This window comes from Oncorhynchus nerka, linkage group LG2 (genome assembly GCF_034236695.1).
Source record: "Oncorhynchus nerka isolate Pitt River linkage group LG2, Oner_Uvic_2.0, whole genome shotgun sequence".
Classification (NCBI taxonomy): domain Eukaryota; kingdom Metazoa; phylum Chordata; class Actinopteri; order Salmoniformes; family Salmonidae; genus Oncorhynchus; species Oncorhynchus nerka.
Window position 1 is genome coordinate 54,297,085 of NC_088397.1, and position 13,387 is coordinate 54,310,471.

At 41.5% G+C, this 13,387-nt stretch overlaps 1 protein-coding gene across 1 annotated transcript in view; it reads right to left on the reverse strand.

Moving 5' to 3' along the window:
• Window positions 1–2,003: 2,003 nt before the first annotated feature.
• The window catches only part of LOC115138175 (chemokine-like protein TAFA-1), a 291,162-nt gene continuing 279,778 nt past the window's right edge, over window positions 2,004–13,387 (reverse strand). Inside the window, exons 5-6 of the mRNA XM_029674723.2 lie at window positions 12,876–12,966; window positions 2,004–3,489 (exon numbers count right to left, since the gene is read on the reverse strand). Coding sequence (XP_029530583.1) covers window positions 12,940–12,966 — 27 coding nt within the window. The 3' untranslated portion in view covers window positions 2,004–3,489; window positions 12,876–12,939. The remainder of the gene's footprint in view (window positions 3,490–12,875; window positions 12,967–13,387) is intronic.

A 13,387-nucleotide genomic window follows, 5' to 3' on the forward strand; every position in this document is an offset into this window, starting at 1 on the left:
TTTGCAGTCTTTCCAGCTTCAGTTTGAAGTTATTGTGTTAGCTGTGTTATTAGCTCCTCTGAACAACAGTGTCCTAACGAGAGAGAACATGTTTTATGCCAGTCGAAATTGTGCCTCATTAGCTCATTGTTATGGATTTATACAAATAAATGTAACTTGAAAACAGCTTAAACAAATGCTGCTACTGTTGTTATTCTGTCTGCACTGTTGACATGACTGTAAGTTATCCGTAGTTGGCTAGCTAGCAGGCAAGGGATAAGAACGTTGCCAGCCAGTATGGCAATAGAACATTTAAAATGGAACGACTGGATATCGTCCATAGATACAGAACAAAAAGACTGAACGACTGGGTCGCGTCTCTGGCAACCGACTTCGTCTCGGGCCTAACAACACCCGTGCCAATATATCCTCCAAACACCAGCTTCTTGGGTGTTATCACTTAAGTGTTCCATCAGTGTAGTGTTCCATCAGTATTAGTGTTCCATCAGTGAGGTGTTCCATCAGTATTAGTGTTCAATTAGTGTAGTGTTCCATCAGTATTAGTGTTCAATTAGTGTAGTGTTCCATCAGTATTAGTGTTCCATCAGTATTAGTGTTCCATCAGTATTAGTGTTCCATCAGTGTAGTGTTCCATCAGTGTAGTGTTCCATCAGTATTAGTGTTCCATCAGTATTAGTGGTCCATCAGTGAGGTGTTCCATCAGTATTAGTGTTCAATTAGTGTAGTGTTCCATCAGTATTAGTGTTCCATCAGTATTAGTGTTCCATTAGTATTAGTGTTCCATCAGTGTAGTGTTCCATCAGTGTAGTGTTCCATCAGTATTAGTGTTCCATCAGTATTAGTGTTCCATCAGTGTAGTGTTCCATCAGTGTAGTGTTCCATCAGTATTAGTGTTCCATCAGTATTAGTGTTCCATCACTATTAGTGTTCCATCAGTGTAGTGTTCCATCAGCTGCCATGCTGTCGGCTGTAGAATAGCGGTACAGGTTGATGCAGACATGGTTGCTTCTCAGAGGGAGGCTGGGGGGCGTGATTGACGTGTCGCCTGTGACATTGTAATAATAATGTGGAGAGGGAGAGAACCGAGGTCTGTTATCTATGCAGGTTGCGTTCAGCTCTACTCCGCCTAAAATGGAGCAAGACCTCCCTCCACAGCATGACTCCATCATCTCTGCACAGGAGTGGAGTGCATAAAAGAGAACAAAGAACAAACATATCTCTACTTCTCTTCGAGCACTTATCCAAGAGCACCCTTTAAACACAATCCACTTTAGAACCTGCATAAACAAGGAGAGAAAACCCCTATGATGTGTACATCCTCATGCATTTAAGGATAATCTTCACAGTATGTCACAGCATCATATCTCCCCTTTAGAAACATTAGATTCTCCCGCTCCTCTACCTCTCACTGCAATATACACACTCAGTCATGTTGTTCTGTACAGACACAATGACACCACAGGAAGCTCTGAATCCTATTAGATATGAAACAAACAAAGAGGGGAATGGGAACGGCTCATTGAGGAAGAGAAAACACACATTCCATCTCTCTCTCTGCATATCTTCCTGTGTGATTTTGGCAAGACCGCTGGGAGATTGATATGTCTGTCAGTTTGATACCTTCTGTGACTGCACCAAACGGCACAAAAAAGCAGCATTTCCTAATGACTAATATACAAAAGTGTGTCTGTAGGGAGATGAGACAACTCTGCATCAACAGATATAGCTGGGCACGATATTGGAAATCTTTATTGTAATTGCATAAATTCATTGAATATGTTATTTTGAGAAATTCTCTTTGGCACCAAGGGAGTTGTGTAAATGAACAATCACACACTAATTTGTGTGTGTGTGTGTGTGTGTGTGTGTGTGTGTGTGTGTGTGTGTGTGTGTGTGTGTGTGTGTGTTGAGCATGTCTGTGTGTATGCATATTTCCGCCAGTTATTTTAATACTTGTGTGTGTTGTTGACTGAGTGTTGACTCAGACAAATGGTGTAATACGTATCTGTTCACAATATAGACGGCACTTAGAGGAAATTATGAATGTACACACCACAAGAAAAAGCACCCACATTAAAACAGTAAACATTTAGTAAAGGGAGACAGGAAACTCATTATAGAAAACCCCTTTAATTCTGATAAGACTGTATGTATATCTAGTGAAGGTACTGCATGTCTGTTCAATGTGTCCAATACTTTCTCAATTTATTTTTCTAAATATCCACTGGGAAGTCTTTCCGTGTGTCAGTGTGGAATCTACGCACAACAAGCAAAGTCAAGTCCACAACCATTCTCAATAGCAGACACAGGACATAAAATAAGTCTCAGATACTGGACCCAGTTGCACTGTTGTTATCGATAATTTATAACAAAAAAAGAGGACTTGGGTCACTGTTGATGCTTGTTTCTTTTGCGAGGCAGTTCTGTACAGTGGTTTACTAATCTTTACAGAAGCTACAGAGATTCCTGTTTTCCAAGCACATCACTGAAGGGTGAATGAGACCAATACGTTCTCATTATGGTCCCGCAAAGTCTATTCCAGAGATCCTCAATGAAATCAAACACTGCAAACAGTCCTATACACAGAGAGCATATTCAACCACTACCTTTGACTAGGAATTCACTGTACTTCATAATCAGGGATAGAACTGAAGAATTCCATGGAAGGATCTCCTTGAAGGATATGTTTACTGTATAAGAGAGCCCTCAAACTGCCTTTTTTATCCTGTATTTACAGTATATATACACACAAGTATATTATGTACAAAGAAAAAGCTCCAATGAATTACATAGAATGTGCCAACAAAGAACAGTTCTGAATGACATGTCAATCATGGACAGTGACTATGGGCCCCTGGGTTGACCCCTGTGACCTCTGAGTGTCTGTTTAATCAGCGCTGTGTTGTTGTTGTTCCTGTGGGTATTGCGTTGCGTAGGCAGAGTCGACAGCAGTCAGGGTCACTGCCCAGGCTCTGCACAGTCACAACAAAGCTGGCATGCTGAGATGTCGCTTCTAAGATGGACGCCGATGACAAGGATTATTGAAAAAGGTTCAATCGATCCCCACATAATGTCCCTCCAACGTGCCACTGATCCTGTAGGATCCCTTGCTCAGTGGCACTGAGGCTCAGTGAGGATAATACAGTTTACCTTTGGGAAGGCGTTAGTGTCTTCAAATAACGTTTTTACAACCTCTAAATAACCTCTGCTAAGCTGTTTTAGTTTCGAAAGGGAGAAAAAAAGAGCATGTAGGAAATTGGCCGTGGTTGTTGTGGAGGAGAGTCCCGACGTGAGGCTCATTGATCAAAAAGGGATTAGTCTGGTCTAAAATCCTTGGCACCACCCGAGCGAAGCTGTTTTATCTAGGAGGATATCCTTTTTTTGCAGTCACAGGTAATCCAGTTGATGTAATAGTTTTAGTCCGTTCGGAGGGAGGGGATCCTGGCTCGGAGCCTGCAAGGGAGCTCTTTGTTAGGTCCTGGGGTGAATCTGAAACACACAGGGAAGAGGAGAAGAGAAACACACACACACTTAGACAGAACAAAGGCATACAAGTGCGTGAGGATTACACCCCGAGGAATTCCTCCATTCCACATGTCAAAACAAGAGGTCTTTTGAACTGAGAGGCTCATCTCTCTCACCTCCCCTTTGCTGTTATTGCTAAAAACAGACAGCTTTTGTGAGAGTGAGCAACATCGAAAGTGAGGTACATTCTCATCCATGAGATATCAGAGAGTGTCGTTGCAAAAACCTCGGTGTGTTTCCATGCTGTGTTTGTCTGCTCTGGGTAATATCACTGTGGCATATTTTCTGCTTTATTATTTCACACTTCTGTACCCATGATCAACGTCATGGAGAAGCCTGTGCTTCCTCAAACAGAACCAGCCAATCATCTCTCAGTATTTCAGCCTGTCTATCTGAGCGCAGTGAAGGGACTTTGGTTCTGCTGAAAGGGACGTAAGCCTGACTGTCTCCCTGTGGCTTAAATTCAACAACTCTTATTTAGTGTCAGTCGTGAATCTGGCTGGATTTCAATGGCACATTGTGCAGCCCTCAGGCAGCTATAGAAGGCTTTTCAGAGCGTTGAATGAGGTGCTCAGTATGTTCATGATGAACCAGACTGCTCCATCTTTACCTGCTGCATCCCCTTTGTCTCGTCTTGGTTACACACTCGGAATGTTTTCCAATGTTGACAGTGTGTCTCAATATATAATTTAAAAGTTCACATCTCCTCAAAAATGTGATATAATTTTTTTTATATTTACTAAAAATGCTAATTTACCGAAATCAACAACATTCACGGCAATCAATCTAAAACTTTGACTCTGATACATCCTGTTTAAGAATCAGAAATTAGGACAGAGAATAGGGGACACACCCTGCACAACGTGGAGCTAATAAAAATGTTAAAAACCCAGTGGCTCTGGTCTCGCCCTCACACTGCTCACAATGACATTTCCATCCACAGGTCTCTGCTGGTGGTGGCAGCCAGGTGTGTGTGTGTGTGTGTGTGTGTGTGTGTGTGTGTGTGTGTGTGTGTGTGTGTGTGTGTGTGTGTGTGTGTGTGATTGAGACAGGGACAGGACCCTGGGGGACCCCTCGGGGCCCTGGGCACAGCTCATACTAATAGATCTGTGTCGTAATTTGGAAATTGTGGGGGTGGATGGTAGAATGATGTGGAGGCTTATAGCTTTTCTCTCTGACAGGTCAGAATGTTCATGCAGTTTGTTAGTGGCCCTGTGTGCACCACCTCTGTCAACCCAACTCTCCTGTCAGAGAGTCCTATGTTAGCATCGTTTTTTATGGTTCACTATCATGGTATAACATTGTGATGACATTCAACATTTTCAAGATTAAGTGCCACCTTTTTTCAAAGCTGGAGTGATACAGATAGTTTTAGACAACATTCACAACCATAAATAGCATATAGAAAAGTCTGACTTAGTCTAGCATGACGACTCGATCATTCCCATTCAAATGTACTTTGACTAAATTTTCTCTTTACCAGGACACAGCCTTACAGTAGCAGGTACCACGTGTACTCTCCCCCTTCGCTTCTCTCTATACAGAACTAGCCCCTTTGGTCAGAGAGCTAATCCTCAGGGCGAAGCTGTCCAGCGTTTGCATCTGTTTCATCTCTATCAACCAATGAATGGCCAAATGTCACAGTTTGTTCCAGCAGAAAGTGACCTCTAATATAACAAGCACAGTTGTCATTACGCCTGTTTCTCCCACAGAGAGACAGACTGAATCCCACAGAGGTTTGTTACATTGTATGCACATGCTGTCATTTCAGCTGTCCTCTGTTCTGTCCCCAGCAGCAGGTAGGGATGGATTGGAAAAGGATTCCCAAACTTTTTTCCCTGTTGGAAACGAAGCCCTCTGCATTCTAATTTACAGGCCACATTAAAATGCAATTTGCATAGACATCAATAAGTAAAAAGAGCCAAGGACAATTGCCTTAGCGAAATCATGTAGACATTCTCTTTCCTTCCGTTTCTCGTTAAGTGCTGAACACATCCATTCCATTTGTTGAGGAACTTCTTTGAAAAGCAACGAAACCCCCCCAAGGAACAGAAAACAACAACAACATACATCAAGATCCATTTAATGTGACACTGACAGTGGGTATAGAGCAAAAGAGTAGAAGCAAACAGAACCACTTTACATGAACCTTCCATCATAAGGCCTACATAACACTGTTATGAGAATGACATGACAGAGGACATAAACAGTGAAGGCAGTTGATGTCAGCTTATAACACATCCCTTTATGACACTGCAGGCTCGGCCCTAAACTATGTCTCTCTGTCACCTGGGGCTGCATGGCAAATGGTGCAGCAAAACACAAATGGCAATGCTTTATGGACCAGTATGCCCTCCCCCCCTCTGAGGGCCAAAATGTATCTCTCTCTCTCTAAAGCAGCGGTCACTAACATTTTCTGAGTCAAAATGCAAGCCGAGATCTAACGCTCAGGAAAAAAATAACATGACTTAAAAAAAAGGATGCCTATGCAACATTAACCAATTAAAAACAGTTCTGCAGCAATGAGGTTTGTGCAGTAGGCTGGAGGCCCAATACATTATCACTGCATACTGGCTAAGCTTGAATTGTCCTGACAATGTTGTTCTTCTAAGACAATTTTGAAATTATGTTTCAACATTTAAGGTGTATAACCACACTGGTAATAGATCATTTGCTGTGTTTACTTGTGACAGACAGCTGAGTGAGCATAATAATTCACTTTTTTCTTTTTACAGGACTGATGGCCTGCATCTGATAGTCAGTTTGGGGGAGGGAGCAACGGTGAGGCTTCCTCTTACCCAATTCACCATCCCTCCTCTCTCCTTCCGCTGAGAAAAGGGGACACAGTCTTCCAGCTGCAGTATTTCTGCCTCGTGCATCAATTTATGTTGTTGAAAAACTCCTCGATATTAACAAAGACACGCACGCCTCAAATAATAACAACGCAAGCTTATCGAAACACTTTGCTGTTCTCATTCATTGCAGCTGCAGTGCTGGTTGTAAGTGTGAGTGGAATTTGGGAGAACGTGCATTTTATGAACTATTAAACTGCTGAACAAAGTGTTGGCAGTGCTGAATAACAACTTAAACATGAACTTACTCATAAACACAGCAGCAATTTGCTGTATTCGTTGAGTCTCCACTCGTGGTTTTAAAACTTTTGAAATCTCACATTATGAACTTTGCTGTGCGTTCGATGCTTCCTATTACATTGTGCAGACACAGTGTTACGAGCTATCTGATTGGTCAGTGGTAGGCCTATAGGTGCACTTGATTTGCTATCTGGGACTGCTGGGTAGGTGGAGTTCTACCTTCAGACACATGCAATGGTTAAAAATGGGAACACTTTGCCTCCCCGGTGCCAGGGCTGCTGAATCAAGTGCACCTAACACCAACAGCTCGAAAAAATTAAAAACAAGAACACAAGGCTTTATCGTTGTTGTTTTTTACGGAAATGTTTGATGTATTAGGTGTTGTTGTGGAATTTGTTAGATATTGCCTCTTAGATACTGCTGCACTGTCGTATCTAGAAGCAAGAGCATTTCGCTACGCTCGCAATAACATCTGCTAACCATGTGTATTGGTATTGTTTGATTGGTCAATGGTGGTAGGTTTCACACCTTCAGATGTTATAAATAAAATGAAGGTCTGTTTTTCTCTCTCTTATACTGTATCCTGTCCATTGGCGAAAGGTTGTGTGATATATTCTAATTTCGGAAAGCTTCTAGGCCCCTGGCCTAATACGCATCTCTTTGTACTATAACGCTAAATGGAGTCAGATATACTTTCTAATACACTTTGTTAATGTACAAACGACACAGTCTTATCACGGGACGCGTGTGAGTTATACACAGTATAATATACACATGTCAAATATTACCCCACTACAAAGCCAAAGTTTGTCTTCTACTTTGTCTACTTTTGAAGACAGTTAAAGCAGTAATCAGCAGTTGAAACAATTAGAAAGTGGAGGGATGGGGCTGGATAAATGTAACCACTCTCAAATTCATAGACGGAGGTATGTACGCAATGACTGACCATCCATGATATCACAATTCTAGTTCTAACCGTGTTTTGAGGCTACAGTATATGTTTACACTTACTTTGTTTAAAAACATTGGAGTAAAACAAGATCAAATTTTGGGTTCTGATGGGGTATGACAATTGAACTAAGCTCATAAGGCATTTAGAAGTTGCAGTATATTCTTCAACAATCAATGGGTACATATCATTCATTTATAAGTCCAAACATGTATGTAGCAACTGTAGACTACCCCTTTAAGCTTACATCAGCTGTCATGTCATTATTATAAAAGCAAAATGCGGACGGATGGTTAATGTAAACTGTTACCAAAAAAATATACACTACCGTTTGTGGGTTCGATTACAGGCTCCAAGTGGCCAGAAACAAAGAACTTTCTTCTGAAACTCGTCAGTCTATTCTTGTTCTGAGAAATGAAGGCTTCATTCAATAGTACCCGCAAAACACCAGTCTCAACACCAACAGTGAAGAGGCAACTCTGGAATGCTGGCCTTCTAGACAGAGTTCCTCTGTCCAGTGTCTGTGTTCTTTTGCCCATCTTAATCTTTTCTTTTTATTGGCCAGTCTGAGAGATGGCTTTTTCTTTGCAACTCTGCCTAGAAGACCAGCATCCCGGAGTCACCTCTTCACTGTTGATGTTGAGACTGGTGTTTTGAAGGATAATATTTAACGAATCTGCCAGTTGAGGACTTGTGAGGCGTCTGTTTCTCAAACTAGACACTCTAATGTACTTGCCCTCTTGCTCAGTTTTGCACCGGGGCCTCCCACTCCTCTTTCTATTCTAGTTAGAGACAGTTTTCACTGTTCTGTGAAGGGAGTAGAACAGTACACAGCGTTGTACGAAATCTTCAGTTTCTTGGCAATTTCTTGCATGGAATAGCCTTCATTTCTCAGAACAAGCCTGTAATCAAACCCGCAAATGTTGAAGCTCCAGATACTCAACTAGTCTAAAGAAGGACAGTTTTATTGCTTCTTTAATCAGAACAACAGTTTTCAGCAGTTCTAAAATACTTGCAAGAGGGTTTTCTAATGATCAATTAGCCTTTTAAAATTATAAACTGATTAGCTAAAACAACGTGCCATTGGAACACAGGAGTGATGGTTGCTGATAATGGGCCTCTGTACGCCGATGTAGATATTCCATTAAATAAATCAGCCATTTCCAGCTACAATAGTAATTTACAACAACGTCTACACTGTATTTCTGATGGGTTTTATTTCAAAAACAAGGACATTTCTAAGTGACCCCAAACTTTTGAACGGTAGTGTAAGTTGAAAACATGATTTTACTGTGTGGAGTGGTGACAGTTGTTGATTTGATCAATTGATTTATGATTTCTCTTATTCAACACATTTGATGGTGATGCGTCTGTTGCACTTTGCTCTGAACAAGCCTCCCAGATGGGATATATCCTGTTGTGTTTTGTGACTGTCTTGAAAAGGTGCCTTCTGGTACTTCTAATAGACAACATGTGGCTCTTGAAACAGCAAAGCATATACTGAATTTACATACTGAGGCAACAGCTAGGAAACTACCAAAGTATTAGTGAAATGGCTCTTATCAGTTTCTTCTTCTTCTTCTCTCAGCCATGAATGATCCTGGGCTAACAGTCAATCTGTCTGGTGACATGTACTGTCTGTCTGGTAGGGATTCTTGATTATATTGAAGCCTTCACATAATTAGATCCTTATAACAAAAGGGGCAGGTAAGCAGAATGAAGACAAGATGTTACATTTCAGCTTTTTTTTTGTTCTCTCCCTTTTCCATGTAATTGTATGGCGTGAGAAGAAATGGATTGATCTATTTAGCCAATGGAGCGGGTAATGTGGATCTATGCTGGGCGTGTGTTTGGAGGGGTCCCTCCCCAGTTCCCTTCACTGTGACTTCCTCAAACAAAAGGCCTGCCTTGTCTGCTGCTGATAGAGTACAGCAAGCAGGGCTCCCCCTCTGAAAGACAGCAAGAAAAAAAAACAGAAAAAAAGGCTGTCAGGCACTCGCTTTGTCAGCTTCTTACGTTCAGGCCAATTTAAAAAACGAGTATTAAAGCTGATGTATATGTGTGTTTGTGTGTGTGTGTGGGGGGGCCTGATTGCATTTCACTGAGGCTGTTCAGAGCCAAATGAAACCCTGTAGGTGAAATGAAAAGGGGGGAAGAAAGTCCTGTAGGATTTACTGGAGTATAACGAAACAAATACAGATGAGGTTATTTGCCCTCAATGCAGAAAGAATGAAAGATGTTGATTAAAACAGGAATACAGAGAGGGAAATAAACCCCTTTTAAATGGTCTGTTGTCTATGCTGTCCGCTGATAGTTGTCTAAATGCCCCACGTTAGAGGCAGATCAGGACATAAAGCAGCCTCTGAGAACAACCCACACAACAAGAGGGGCAGGAGACAGACATACCCAAGAGTTTCAGACACACACACACACACACACACATCCGAGATGAGCAATTCATAATGGGATTGGCAGACTGGGACTATGCACAGTAATCTAATTTACACAGTACCCAGTAGCAAAATAGGACATGAAACAAAGGAGAGAATGGATGAGAGATAGGGACTGATCCTACTATTACACACTGATCTGACCAGAACAGCAAATGGCCAGGGTGTGTGTGTGTGTGTGTGTGTGTGTGTGTGTGTGTGTGTGTGTGTGTGTGTGTGTGTGTGTGTGTGTGTGTGTGTGTGTGTGTGTGTGTGTGTGTGTTGACAGGCGGCATGCATGTCTTTGTATTTCCAGATGTACAGTACCAGTCAAAAGTTTGGACACCTACTCAGTCAAGGGTTTTTCTTATATTTTCTACATTGTAGAATAATAGTGAAAACATCAAAACTATGAAATAACAAATATGGAATCCTGTAGGAACTAAAAAAGTGTCAATTTTATATTTGAGATTCTTCAAAGTAGCCACCCTTTCCTTGACAACAGCTTTGCACACTCTTGGGCTTCTCCCAATCAGCTTCACTAGGAATGCTGTTCCAGACATCTTGAAGGAGTTCCCACATAAGCACTTGTTGACTGCTTTTCCTTCATTCTGCCATCCAACTCATCCCAAACCTTCTCAACTGCGTTGAGGTTGAGTGATTGTGGAGGCCAGGTAATCTGATACAGCACTCCATCACTGTCCTTCTAGGTCAAATAGCCTTTACATAGCCTGGAGGTGTGTTGGGTCATTGTCCTGTTGAAAAACAAATGATAGTCCCGCTAAGCGCAAACCAGATGGGATGACGAATTGCTGCAGAATGCTGTGGTAGCCATGCTGGTTAAGTGTGCCTGGAATTCTAAATAAATCACAGACAGAGTCACCAGCAAAGCACCCCCACACCATCACACCTCCTCCTCCATGCTTCACGGTGGGAACCACACATGCGGAGATCATCTGTTCACCTACTCTCCTTCTCACAAAGACACGGTAGTTGGAACCAAAGATCTCAGACCAAAGGACAGATTTCCACCAGTCTAATGTCCATTGCTCGTGTTTCTTGGCCCAAGCAAGTCTCTTCTTATTATTGGTGTCCTTTAGTAGTGGTTGCAGAAATTCAACCATGAAGGCCAGATTCACACAGTCTCCTCTGAACATTTGGTGTTGAGATGTGTCCGTTTTTTTATTTCTATATTTGTATTTATTTAACTTTTATTTATACAGGTTTTTCTCATTGAGATAACAATGCTTTTCCCAATAGCAGCAGGGGAACAGCGTTCACATCGATCAAGTGTTAAAACTCCACCAACGTGACTAGATCATCAAATTTTAAAATGTTCAGGAGAGAATTCCAAAACCACGGAGCTGAGTACCTAAAACTATTTCTACCATGACCTGTTATAATTCGTGGTACTGTTAAAAGTAATTGAGAATGGGACCGTAATTTATATTTATTTATTGACTCGATTAAAAAAGAACAGAGATAAAGTGGCATTTTACCCAGTATGGCTTTTTAAATCAGTGTATACGAGTGTTTAAGCCTACGCAAGGTCAATGACGACCAGCCAATGACGCTGTAGAGATCACAATGATGTGATCAACGTTTTTGATTGGTAATGAACCTGAGGGCCGCAGGATATACTGAATCAAGTGCTCTCAGGGGAGGGGTTGAGGCCTGCATATATATACTACCGTTCAAAAGTTTGGGGTCACTTAGAAATGTCCTTGTATTTGAAAGAAAAACACATTTTTTGTCCATTAAAATAACATAAAATCAATCCAAAATACAGTGTAGACTTTGTAAGTGTAAGTGATTATTGTAGCTGATTTTTAATGAAATATCTATATACAGGTACAGAGGCCCATTATCAGCAACCATCACTCCTGTGTTCAAGTGGCACGTTGTGTTAGCTAATCCAAGTTTATAATTTTAAAAGGCTAATTGATCATTAGAAAACCCTTTTGTAATTATGTTAGCACTGCTGAAAATGTTGTTGTGATTAAAGAAGCAATAAAACTGGCCTTCTTTAGGCTATTTGAGTATGTGGAGCATCAGCATGTGGGTTTGATTTACAGGTTCCAAATGGCCAGAAACAAATACCTTTCTTCTGAAACTCATCAGTCTATTCTTGTTCTGAGAAATGAAGGCTATTCCATGCAAGAACTTGCCAATAAACTGAGGATCTCGTACAACGCTGTGTACTACTCGATTCACAGAACAGTGAAACTGACTCTAACCAGAATAGAAAGAGGAGCGGGAGGCCCCAGTGCACTACTGAGCAAGAGGACAAGTACATTAGAGTGTCTAGTTTGAGAAACTGGCAGATTAATTAAATATTACCCGCAAAACACCAACTCCAGGATGCTGGCCTTCTAGGCAGAGTTCCTCTGTCCAGTGTCTGTGTTCTTTTGCCCATCTTAATCTTTTATTTTTATTGGCCAGTCTGAGAGATGGCTTTTCTTTGCAACTCTGCCTAGAAGGTCAGCATCCCGGAGTCGCCAATGATTCTATGATTCCATGTTTGTTACTTCATAGTTTTGATGTCTTCACTATTCATTATTCTACAATGTAGAAAATGGTAAAAATAAAGAAAAACCCTGGAATGAGAAGGTGTGTCCAAACTTTTGACTGGTACTGTACATGAGATAGTTTTTTAAATTGTTGACGAACGTAATTTATATTGCGCGTGTTGCATGTGCTGTGTGTGTTTTACTGTAATCTTCAGTGGAAGGGAGAGCGCATAGTATTTGTGTCATTTTGCCTAATTATGCACATTCTGTAAACACAATGAATGAGAAGCCATTGAACATAAGTCAGTCAGTCACACTCCTATAGTTGTTTCATGAAGTGCACATGAAGAAGAGCTGGAGAGAGACTAACCTTTACAGAAGCAAGAATGCAGCTCAGTTTCTGTTGAAGCATCCTCTGCATTTTGCTTCCAGAGCTAAAAAGGTGAGTATGGCGCAGTGTTCTGCAAAGAGAGGGTCAAGAGAAAATGTTGATGTGGATATTTAGGAGTATATCCTTTTGTAGAGCCTTTGCCTCTGACCCTAATGCACACACACAGGATCCCTTCCTGTTCACTGACTTCAGATCACTTCTAGCACTGCACATAGTAATCGATTCATATGAGGTGTTTTTAGGACAGTGGTTCTCAAACCTCTCCTCGGGAATGGCCAGACATTTCAACATTTTGTTGTGGCCTTGAATTAGCTTGCCTGATTCATGTATTCAACGGGTGCCTGGATAGGTCATTTAGGTATCAGCTAACCATATCATATGTTTTAGCAATCTGCTGCCCGACGGCACAGTCGATGACGTGTCACGCAACCATCGGTTGATGCATGCAATGTCTGAGCAGAGGAAGGCGACCAAGGATTTGATGATTAGTT